This window comes from Copadichromis virginalis, linkage group LG20, assembly GCF_057382275.1.
Source record: "Copadichromis virginalis isolate Kocher_CV1m ecotype Utaka linkage group LG20, C_Virginalis_male_GT1.1, whole genome shotgun sequence".
Taxonomy (NCBI): domain Eukaryota; kingdom Metazoa; phylum Chordata; class Actinopteri; order Cichliformes; family Cichlidae; genus Copadichromis; species Copadichromis virginalis.
The window spans coordinates 28,740,071-28,751,943 of NC_140637.1; the positions used below are offsets into that span (position 1 = coordinate 28,740,071).

General features: G+C 39.4%; 2 protein-coding genes across 4 annotated transcripts in view; one reads left to right on the plus strand and one right to left on the minus strand.

Annotated features, from left to right (window-relative positions):
• Positions 1-1,737: 1,737 nt before the first annotated feature.
• Positions 1,738-11,873, minus strand: part of nol9 (nucleolar protein 9) — a 10,708-nt gene continuing 572 nt past the window's right edge. Inside the window, exons 1-13 of one of the 2 annotated variants that reach the window (XM_085444959.1) lie at positions 10,692-10,920; positions 8,644-9,153; positions 8,349-8,556; positions 7,197-7,327; positions 6,957-7,092; positions 6,243-6,339; positions 5,954-6,051; positions 5,233-5,400; positions 4,881-5,133; positions 4,673-4,787; positions 4,302-4,476; positions 3,700-3,833; positions 1,738-2,716 (exon numbers count right to left, since the gene is read on the minus strand). In XM_085444959.1, coding sequence (XP_085301085.1) covers positions 2,597-2,716; positions 3,700-3,833; positions 4,302-4,476; positions 4,673-4,787; positions 4,881-5,133; positions 5,233-5,400; positions 5,954-6,051; positions 6,243-6,339; positions 6,957-7,092; positions 7,197-7,327; positions 8,349-8,556; positions 8,644-9,108 — 2,100 coding nt within the window. In that variant the 5' untranslated portion in view covers positions 9,109-9,153; positions 10,692-10,920 and the 3' untranslated portion in view covers positions 1,738-2,596. Of the gene's footprint in view, positions 2,717-3,699; positions 3,834-4,301; positions 4,477-4,672; positions 4,788-4,880; positions 5,134-5,232; positions 5,401-5,953; positions 6,052-6,242; positions 6,340-6,956; positions 7,093-7,196; positions 7,328-8,348; positions 8,557-8,643; positions 9,154-10,691; positions 10,921-11,873 lie in introns of those variants that run through there. The other variant, XM_085444960.1, reaches the window with a different exon arrangement.
• The window catches only part of zbtb48 (zinc finger and BTB domain containing 48), a 13,569-nt gene continuing 12,658 nt past the window's right edge, over positions 10,963-11,873 (plus strand). Inside the window, exon 1 of one of the 2 annotated variants that reach the window (XM_085444957.1) lies at positions 10,963-11,193. The gene's annotated coding sequence lies outside the window, so the exon portion shown is untranslated. The remainder of the gene's footprint in view (positions 11,194-11,873) is intronic. The other variant, XM_085444958.1, reaches the window with a different exon arrangement.

Genomic DNA, 11,873 nt, shown 5'->3' on the forward strand with positions numbered 1-11,873 from the left:
TTTGATTTTTGATTGAAATTGAAATTTTGGAGGATTTAGTTTTTGGGGGACGGGGCACCAAAGAGGAAAGACATCAGTAGTGATCTTATAGAAACGTTGCTGCCATCAAACCTGAGACGAGTTATAAACTCATTTCCAAATAATTTTTAGCTCATCATTATTCACAAGTGATAAATATTCAAGACAGTTGACAATCACAGCAAACTCACCACAGTGTCAGAACATACAATGCTCGGAGAAACTGTATAAATCCCAAGCGCTACATCTCAGACTCTTTGGGCCTTTATCAGCATGTTAAATGTTAATGTTCATGACAACAGAATTAGAAAAAGACTGAATGAGTATGGCTAGTTCGGGAGGGTTACCAAAACAAGCCATACTGCCATGTTCTTTAAAGAGAATATGGCAGGACAGCTTAAGTTTGAAAAATTACATCTGAACAAACCACAAGATTCTGGAGCAGCGTCCTCACTTTGGACATATTTGACCAAAGTGGAGATGTTTGGACACAATGCACTGCACCAACCAAACACAGCACATTTGCACCTCATAACAACTGTCAAGCTCGATGGTGGCCTGATGATTTGGGCTTGTTTTGCAGCCACATGACATGGGCACCTTGCAGTCACTTTGAGTCAACCATGAGCTCGTCTGTGTACCAAAGTATTCTAGAGTTAAATATGAGACCATCTGCTTGCCAGCTAAAGCTTGGCCAAAATTGGTAATGCAAGAGGATAACGATCCCAAGCATAGCAGCAAAACTACATCTGAAAAAGAAAAAGTCAAGGTGTAGCAATGGCAAAGTCAAAGTTCAACATGATTAAGATACTGTGGTGGGACCTTAAGAGAGCTGTTCATAAACAAATACCCGCAAACCTCAGGGAACTGAGGCAACATTGTAAAGACTGGGCCAAAATTTCTCCACAATGCTGTGAGAGAGGGATAAAGTCATACAGAAAACAAATACTTCAATTACTGCTAATGAATCATGGGTACACTTAGTTTTTTCACACACCAGTTCTGCATTTTGGCTTTTGCAAATAAAAAAAATGGCATAATTATTAACATATTTAAACTTTTGATAGAACAAGTTGATTTTTATTACGTCCTGATATGCAAAACCTTAGAACTGAAAAAGGGGATTGCATCTATGTTATCTTAAATCACATTTCTGGTTTATTTGTTTTTTGAGATGAGTGGCATGTGCACTACTGATGAGACTTTTCATGCATTTAAATGTACTCTGAACTGAAATATATCCCACCAGTTTCATGTAGACTGCCTAGTGGCACATCTACAGTGGGCTCTGGGTTGCATGAGGTCTAGAGGAAAACATCTGACGTGACAAAGCCGAAACAATGACTCTGCCAAAATGTAGCTGTGCTGCGTTTGTGCGCTCCCACCCTCAAATAAAGAGGCGGGCAACAGTGAACAAAGACGAGCGAGGGGGCAGAAAGGGGATGTTAAAACAGCCCACTTAACAAATGAGCAATTCTCCACTGCGTGACCGGTTGTTTACGGCCGAGTCCTTACAGTCCTTCCACCGAGATAAGATAAAGGTCAGCCTTCGTGCAGCAGCATCTCGGTCCAGCGATCTTCTTCCTTAATCTTAATTTGCATCGTAAATTCATTACGAAACATTATAGTTTAACAGAATTACAATCTTATTACAGGCTAGAGTTCTGCTGTTCAAAACAAAGTGGCTGCTGCCCCCTTGAGGGGAAAAAGCCAAACATCTAGAAACAACAAGCTCTTTATTTTCATCCCACACAGGTCAACATAAGGAACTGTAAACAAAACCTCTTGAATGGCCTTAAGTAACAAATGCAAAAGAGGGCAATAAAAATGGAGACACTTCTGTAAAGGCTTTGATTGGTGTACAAACAACACGGGCATTGTCCTTGTTGGGTTTTCTTTGCAACTTCAACTGAGCTCACGTGAAAGACGTCTTCATAACTGCATCCTGTCCTCTTCTTTATTTTTTTGTTGAATGGAAGGGAAAACAACACGGAAAGCGCCGGCGGTGGATACTTTATAACAAAACAGCTGCCAACATGGAAAACTACTTGTCTGGATCAGGCAAAATACTGCACACAGTGATAAATTAAATTGCTATTAAACCATTTGAACTCTACATGGATATATGATTATGATATTTAAATATCAAAGCAGCTGTAACAACCACCATTCACAATGCTCTAAATAGCTGGTGAAGGTAAGAACCACATAGTCTGGAAACAAACTTGCTTCAAGTTTATTATCTGGCAGGCATTTAAGATTTGGAATGTCATCCACAAAAAACAAAAAAAAAAGAAGAAAAAGAACCATCAAACGAAAGCTTTGACTATAACGTGTCGTGTTATTTTACTGTCCATGTGAGAGAAAACACCTAAGCGCCTTCACAGCATCAAACAAACATACAGTTTCAGGTTCCAAGATATGGCAAGGGCTCTCAAAAAAAGAACTCCAGTAAGGTCAGAGTATGAACCTTAAAACAAAAGTAAGAAGTGTCCCACCTCAACCTCAGTTCTGTACATTCAAAGGCCAGCGCTGACTGATGGGGAAATGTAAAGGGCAATAAAATGCTGCAGAAATGTCACTGCATCTCCACTTGACTGGGCCTCATCATTCCCTTGAAGACTCGCAGCTTTCCTGCTCCAGTGAGATCAAAACTGTAGTCTGTAGTAACATAGGGCATCTCCCCATCAATGCCCGGCTGAAATAGAAACAAAGACACTACACGTCACAATAGAACAGTAATGTCATCTTTAGATATAGTTATACACAACTGAGAACTTTGGAACTCTGAATGTAAATAAATGTAAATAAAAACAGAATGCAACTGATTTTATTCACAACAAATCAAAGACAAACATATCAAATGTTTAAACTGATACATTTTACTATTTGATGAAAAACTGTTTTTTAAATCTGATTTTTAAATTTATTGGCAGCAACAGATCTCAAAAGAAACTGGGACGGATGAACAAAAGTTTGGAAAAGTAAGTAACACTAAAAAGAAACAGCTGCAGCAAAACTGTAAAGACGTAAAACATCTCATCATCTACATGCCTGTGATAGTCGGACCCTCAGGAAGCAGTGCATTAAATAAAAAAGGAAGACATAATTCTGTCAAGGAAATCACTACGTGGGCTTGGACACTTCTAGGAATCACTGTATGTGAACACAGTTCACTGTGCCATCCAGGTTAAAGCTCCATTATGCAAAGAAGAAGCCATATGTGGACGTGATCGATCAATGTCACCATCTTCTCTCATTTAAAATGGACTAATGGAAAAGTGCGTCAGATGAACCAAATTTTGGCTTTTTTGGAGGGGGGAAAACATGAATGCCAAGTCCTCAGGTACCACCTGGGTTGTTATTAGTGCTCCCTTAAAGAGCCTTCATCTCTAATGCTATAGAGGTGCACTTGTGCCTAGAGATGAAACAGCCTGCACATCTGGAAAGGCAACACCAGTGCTGCAAGGTCCATACAGGTTTTAGAGCAACACATGAGCCCTTTCAGATGGTATCATTTTAAGGTGGGGGGGCCTGCATGTTCCAACAACACAATGCTTATTAACTGCATCTATTATAACAACATGCTTTAAAGTAGAACAGTCTGAAGTGACTTTTCAGCAACTGAAAACATTTTTGATAACATGAAAACAAAATGAAAAACATGAAAAAGGATCTAACCTGTGTTGTGAAGATACAGGAAGGCATTGAAATTGCTCCCAAGAGGAGACAGTTGACTTTACGAAGAACTGACGGATCTACAGGTGTCAGCAGGAAGTACAGACCCCGTGCCATGTCAATACCTCGGAGGAGCCCTGGAAGACAGTATCAAGTAAATATAACGACATATAACGACTCTTTAATTCTCAAATTGTCAAATGGATTTGGGTGCCCTGGTCTATTACATCTAATAAATGTGTTTCTTTATTCCCGATCTTAAGAATTGAATCTGGTGCTGAAACTTCAGTTTATGGAATAAAGTCTTCACTACATAATCTACAAAACATTTTCAGCTCTTCACAAATATTTTTATTTCCTTCCTTCCTAGACTTTTTGGATCCCCCCCCGATTAGATATAAACGTATTTTTCTGACCAGTTACTACAGTTAAAGAAAGAAAGCTTCAATAAACTGAAAAACCAGTTTATTGTGGCAGTAACAATAACTTGAGCTTTTTAAAAAAAAAAAGATATCAGCAACATACATTTTTAACTTGATAAAAATGTTTCAGTCAATGAAGAAGTAAAGCCAAAGTCAACACAATAACTCAGAAAGGACACTTACCAAATCCCACACATGGGCAGATGGGTGCCTGGGAAAGAAAGACTGGACCTCCCTTGCTTGCTACTTTTTCTGCCAGGCAGCAGAGTCCTACCAGACTACCACTGGAAGCATGAAACATGTGCGAGGGCACCACGTCGCAGTGGGTAACACCTAACGCAATCGCTGTGTGTGGAACCTGTGGGTTTAGCAAGAAAATTGTTAGGTGGTTGCTTAATAAATATAAAAACATCTTTAAAAACAACAGTTTGCAGTTTAAGGAGGTTTAAACCAAAACTGGAGCATAGACAGCCATTTCTCCCTGATTTAAATGTCATGAATTGTATTCATATATGTATAGACTGTGATCAGAGAGTCATGTGCTTCTTGTGTACCTGGTATGGTGTGAGGCTGTGCAGAGGTCTGACTGGTCCAGGGTCCGGACACTGCAGCTGACTCAGATAGGCCAGGAGAGACAGATTTCTCTGCTCATCACTACGCTGGTGTTTCCTGTCAAATGCAGCGATATGAGATGTAGCCAAGAGTCTGGAATAATGTTTTTACACCAGTATATTAATAATGGTGGTGCAGTGGTGTACTTACGCTGTTCCTTGACTCCCAACTCCTTGAAACTCTGCTTGTATACTAATGTGACTGTAGATTCTTGGGGGGCTGTGGCTTTCTGTAAACTCATCCAGAGCGGTCTGGGCGGGTGGGTGAGTCTGAAAGCCATCTGCCGTTCTCAGAAAGTCTGGAGTGAGGGCGGGGCACTGATTGACACCACTGTGACTGAGCTGGACAACATGGGAAACTGGGAAGAAGCGGATCATGTCAACCAGCAGGTTGAATCCAAATCCTGTGAACAGACACACATTTAGAAATTTTTTTTATTATTAGTGTATTTAAATTCTCCTACATTGTTTCACTGATGTCACAGAAGGCAGCTCACACTGACCTTTGACCCAGCCCATGGTGTTGATAATAATCGGAGCCTCTCTGGTCTGGGATCTTCTGCACCATAAGGATTTAAGAGATTCCATATATCGATCCAGGTCTGAGTTGCATGATGACTGACCGTAGTAGATCATGTGGTCTGGAGTCTGCTGATGTGTGAAAGGAGGACCTGCAAAGCAGATCATTATACGTCTTTTAACCCACTCTTACTAATCAAGTAGGAGTCAGAAATGAAGAAAACACTATAGAGGCTGGTTCTGCTGGAGGTTTCTTCCTGTTAAAAGGGAGTTTTCCTTCCCATTGTCGCCAAAGTGCTTGCTCATAGGGGATCATATGATTGTTGGGTTTTTCGCTGTATGTATTATTGTAGGGTCTACCTTACAATATAAAGCGCCTTGAGGCGACTGTTTATTTGGCACTATGTAAATAAAACTGAATTGAACTGAACTATAGAGGCATAATTCTACATAAAACCCACCATAAAATAACAATTTTGACATCACATTTTGAATCACACATGATTCTCACATGTTACATAGGTTTAAAAGAAGCTGAAAGGCTAACACTTTTACTCCTAGACACAGGTGGACTGGCTGTGTCAGTTTCCAATCTTTAATCTAAGGTAAGCAAGGAATGGCTCTTCCAACACATTGTTGTTAATAATTTAGCCCCAGTTGTAAAGATGTAAAGATTTTGAACATATAATGAGGATTGAAACATACCTAAAAGGGGTTCTCTGACAGTGAGGAGAGACAGGCAACCAGCAGGGGTGAATTCTGTTTGACCGAGGTCACCTTCCAAATAGTCGACACTAGCAGTGCTGAAGGAAAACAAAACATATCGTTATTCTCCACTTTAAATGACCCACAGAGATGTTTGTAGGCTGTAAAGACCCTTGTGTAAATGTGAACCAAAGCAAACTAAACATTACAATAAAGAGAGAGGACCAGAGCAGGACCAATGACATAGTGAACAGGACATTATAAAAACTGTAGTTAGTGAGAAACTTACTAATTCAGCAAGGTGTTAATGAGCACGCGAATAAATGTTGACTTTCCAACATTCTTGGTCCCGCACACCAGGATAACAGGACAGCCATCTATGTCTCCTGTCAATGAAAAACATGTCAGGTTTTCATGAAAGCAACCAAAGTGAGCATTTTGTTTTGGTATGTTCTTATCACATAAACGTCTGTGGTTCGATTCAGTTACAGAACAATTCTGCAGGACTCCTACTAAGAGTGAAGAGCAAAACTTACACTGACTATTATATTCTGTTTTTCTGCTGATCACTGTTAAACCAACACAATAACTGTGACTGGTAATTCTCAGCAACTGACCAACTTACTGTTAAAGCCCTCAGAGTGTGAAACACTTTCTACTGAAGTCAGTTAAGTTACATTTGGTATCTGTTAAGTTCTTATATAAACTCTTTTAGGAACACTGATAACTAAACCTCCTTGTTTGAACTAGTAAATGTAGCGGTTCTTACAGAGTGCTTTTCTATCCTGAGCACTAAAAGCGCTTTGCACAACTTCACCCAGTCGCACACGCACTTTCTTCTACACTGTTTCCTATCGAACATTCACACACATAAATGATTATGATACAATGAACTTTATTCAGTACTGTTCTGTGTGTGTGTAAGGGTTACAAAATAAATAAATTTAGCCTTGTAGCATAAAAGTGACTCCTGTATAATTTGGCACATCTAAAAGTGGGTTACCTTTGCACACACTGACTAATGTGTTGAGAGCATGTCTGTAGCTCTTCGACATTTTCAGCCCTTCAATGTAGCTGTCGAGAGGAATCATATCCAAACCGTTGAGTGGAGTGTCAAGAACAGCTGACATGAGTTCAGTCTACAAACAAGCAGGAGAAGCTTTTCAGATTCTGCATGTAAATTATGTTGAAATTTGTCTGCTTTGCTGACTAAATCTAAGTGTGAACATATCTGCCACCTTACCATCGGGAGGTTGAACAATTCGCTGAGATCTGGAAAGCTGGAAAGAAACCGTGTCATAGGCGTCTCGATGGGCTCCAGCAGGATGATGGATGAATTTGTCGTTATGCTTTTTAACAGCTTCTTTCGTGATGCTGTTAAAAATGCATATTCACAGCAATTAAAAGTCAGAAAAACACGTTCTAATACTATATATTCAGCATTTAACTGATAGAGCTATATCAGTGTCTGTGTTTTATGATACATATGCCTTTATTAAAACTTCCTTTCACAGAAAATAACGCAGAAAAAGATGCTCAGATTAAATCAGAATCATCACAGTTTCTGTTTAAAATCATATGTGTACATGTCACAATTGTTACAATTTATTTACAGTTTAGTCGCCATGTTTTTATACACCACTTTGCATTTAATCATTAGTTATTATTAATCTATGGCTCTCTCCCATAGCATGTCTTTTATACAGTCTTCTTCCCCTATTAACCAACCGGTCATGGCAGATGGCTGCCCCTCGCTGAGCCTGATTCTGCTTGTTTCTTCTTCTTAAAGAGGAGTTTTCTTTTCCACTGTCACCAAGTGCTTGCTCATAGGGAGGGTTATCTGCTTGTTAAGGATTTCTCTCTTTTATTGTAGGGGCTTTACCTTGCAATATAAAGGGCCTTGAGGTGACTGTTGTTGTGTTATGGGGTTATATAACGTTATAGCTGCACAAACTACAGTTTTACTGTTTTCACACATCTTCATCACTAGTTTGTCTCATATTTATGACTCAAACAATAAGCACTCAAGAGTAAACATCCTCTTTCAGTGTGAGTGTGCACAGAAACTGAAGCAGAAAGCCTGGGCTAATGGAGAAAGTTGATGACCACTTTTTTAGAAATGCTTCACAAGACATCCTTTAGTTAATTTTCTATTGTTTACATTTCACTTAAGACAGTCTGCGAACATGCATTGCAGTGCAACAGGTGGGGTAAAGAAATTATAATTATTATCATATAATTATTAGCTTAAAAAATCCAGACTTTGCAAAGAGAAATAAGGTCCAGCTAAGTAGAATTCACAGTATTTTTGCCTATATAATATGAACTCTAACCAATCAGACTTCCTAGTGCTATATTTTAACTTCAAACATAAAAGAAAAAGTGTGCTGCTCACCTTGTGGAAGATAATTTTGGAGGATGTGTGATGCCTCGTTTCTACTTTCCAACGCTCTGATGCTTTCTAATCCTCTTATACTCAGTGGACAATGTGATGCTGGGGAGAAAAGCGAATATGACTGCTGACCCTCTTCGATGGTAAATCCCATAACTTCTACACGACCATAAAGACAGGTCAGAAGGCACTTCCCGCGGAAACACAGCGTCTGCAGGTAAGACATGTTTAATCACAGAAATTAAATGACATCAGATTAAACATCTACATGTCCAACTAAAAATCAACTGACGCATACCTGATCCTTCTGCATGACAAGTACTGTGCGGTTCTCTCGATCGTCTCTCTGCGCACAGTGATGCAGAGCCTCTCCCTCCAATCTACCTCTCCGGACATCCTCAGTGTTATCTGAGGTCTCCATACCATTCCCATGCACTGACTGGGAATACTCCTTCCAGTCCTGTGAGTCATCTGAGTCATTGTCCATGGTAAACACTGAGCTTCCATTAGCCTGAGCATGTGTCTTCTTAATTCCAGACTCAGAAGAGCTATTCTTGTGGTTAGAGACAGACTTCACTTTATTTTTCAGCCTCTTGACAGATGTTTTTTTCCTTACAGACTCCTGGTGCTCCTTCACCATGCTGATCACCACAGGGCTGGAGTTTACATTAGAGAAACTGACGGGAGGTCTGCACCGTTTTCCCTTCGCATCTTTCCACTTGTGAGATTTATGTTTTACCTCTGTGTGTTTGTTCACTTTCATGATTGTCAGCAGTCAATTAGGTAAAAGAAAAATGAAAAGGTGAACCTGCAAAGAAAAGGATGCACTTCATCAACTTAAGAATAAAGAATGGAAACAAAGCATTTACACTCAAGCAATTATTAGTTTAGTTCTGTGGAACCCATCTAGTTTACTTAAAGAGCAACTTTATTTCATGGCATTTAACCTTTGCACAGAGATTTTTATTGTAATAATATGATAATTATTATAATAATCTTCAGTTATTTTTAATAAGTGTTCATCTATCCCGATGCCTGGTTATTTGTGCATTGAAACTGTTGCAGTCAAGTTCCCTCTATGGTGTTAAACATCAGTATTAGCTTCCATCACAGGTAGCAGACAGTTTATGCTTAAGCTGACTTGTCTGCTTATATCTTATTGAGTTCAGTTAAATCCACAAAGAGCAGCAAATGTCAGAGGAGCAGTGGTGCAGGTCAGCTGATCACAACACACGCAGAGGAGCTGGTGAGTGAAAGGAGAATGGTGGCTAAGCTGCCATCCCTGCTGGACAACATCTCCCACGCCATGCAGGAGACTCACAGCACTGAGCAGCTCCTTCAGTGGTAGGCTGCGGCTCCCACATGATAAAGGTTATCTTATCTTAAACAAATCTACTCAAGCTCACAACACATGTTTTTGCATTTGTTATTCCTAAGGGACATTTTTTCCCCAATGTTGTAGGCGATATTAGGGTTTGTTTGTTTGTTTGTTTGTTTTTTTTTACATTTAATCTAACTTGAGTATTTTTCACCTCTTGGAGTCACTTTATAAGACTCTTAGAGTCTTTATAAGACAGTAAGACTGTTTTTATTATGTTTATTTTAATTTTAAAATGACAAGGCATAGAAATTTACATCAACACTCCATCATTTAAGATTAAGTCATGCAGGCTCAGTTTCATATGCAGGTTTACAGCATTTATTCCATAGACCAGAAAAATCATACTAAACAAACATTGAAGGCCACTTACAAAAACCCACATGCAGGCTCAAAAAGCCCATGAACACAGCTGCACTACTTCAGATTACTCTTTGTTTACGTTATTCTTTTAAAATTGTGTTTACAGTTTCAGCTGCTGTAACACAGGAACTACTCCACGTTTGTGATGAATACAGTACATCTTCTCTTAGATTAAATAATCCTGTTTATAGTCTTGTTTTAACATATCCGTTAGCCAGAGCTAGCTTTCTTTTCCAGCCACAGCTCAATATAAATGAAAACTAAAGCCAAATATGTCGGTTTTCCACAATCTCTCAAAATGTGAACAGAGCAATGAATAAAATCACCTTCACGCAGTATGACAAGAATGCAACCTCAATTTTAAACTTGGGTTGAAGTTATCAAGACCAACTTCACCTAACACCGCCTCAAAAACTAGCATTAGCTGCTAGCTAACGTTGTTGCTTCCCGAGAAAACACTGCTTTAAAACAGATGGCACAAAGCTGTAGTTATAATCCCTGTGCCTTGGCTGCGAACATGCACAAGTAATGTTTATAATTATCTTAAGAGACACTAAAGAGCTGGTCACTTGTTATTGCAACGGTGCTAACAGGCTAATACTTACACGTGTGAGCCGCAGATAGACGCTGAGTCCGGATGGTCAACTATGACTTTACCCGAAGTGTTATTATCTGCTAAAAGAAGCGTCTAACAACTTAATTAACTTTTTTAGTTTTCCCCCCCAATACGTCGATAATATTACATACAAATGGAGCTACGAGTAAGAATATGGTTAGTCTCAGATTGTGATTAATCTAATCGTTAATATTTTAACATTGTACGATATAAAACATTCCCGGAGTGCGGTCGCATAAACAGCGTCACATCCTGTTTCACTTCGCACTTTTTAGGGGCCTACAAGAAACGAAAACAAGGTGCACGAAGCTAGGTTTTTTCTGTTTTATCACTCTGGCTCATGTGACGCCCGGATCGTGTGCAGGTTACAGAGAGGCCCGTCGTGTTTAATCGTATTTTTAATCGAAAAGTCAAACGCGAACTGAAGCTGTCTGTTGGACAGCGCGCTAAGGGAGCGTCTTCAAAGAGATGTGCTAGGAACTGCAAAGTGGGTGAGAGTTTGCAATTATTTCACGAATGCTTTTTCGAATATGAACACTGAAAATGCACTAGGGTATGTTTAGACTTTATTTTAAAGGCAGCTCAATAAATGTTGTAAATATAAGGACAATAATTTAAATCTAATAATTATTTAATTTGTCCATCTAATATTAAGAGCGATGCTCAGTACATACTTTAAAGTACAGGGTGGGCCATTTATATGGATACACCGTAATAACATGGGAATGGTTGGTGATATTAAAGTCCTGTTTGTGGCACATGTGAGGGGGCAAACTCCTCAAGATGGGTGGTGACCATGATGGCCATTTAGAAGTCGGCCATCTTGGATACAACTTTTGTTTTTTTCAATAGGAAGAGGGCCATGTGACACATCAAACTTATCCGGTTGTTCAGTCTGACGTCACTAGCCGTGTCTGGGTCTAAACTCCGCTGCAGGTCCATATATCAAACGATCACTGTGGCATTACTGAGAGTTGAAAAACTGTCTAAAGTCTTTCATCTTTAATAAAATGATCAGCGTTCTGCTCTACCAGGTGTGACAATTGAGTTTAACATCCAGGCATCCATGAAAACGGAATTTATGACATTTAACGGAGTTAGAAGTTAGCAGGGAGTTAGCTCGCTAGCTTCTATCTAAATACAATATAGCATGTCCTGACTGCGGGGTTTT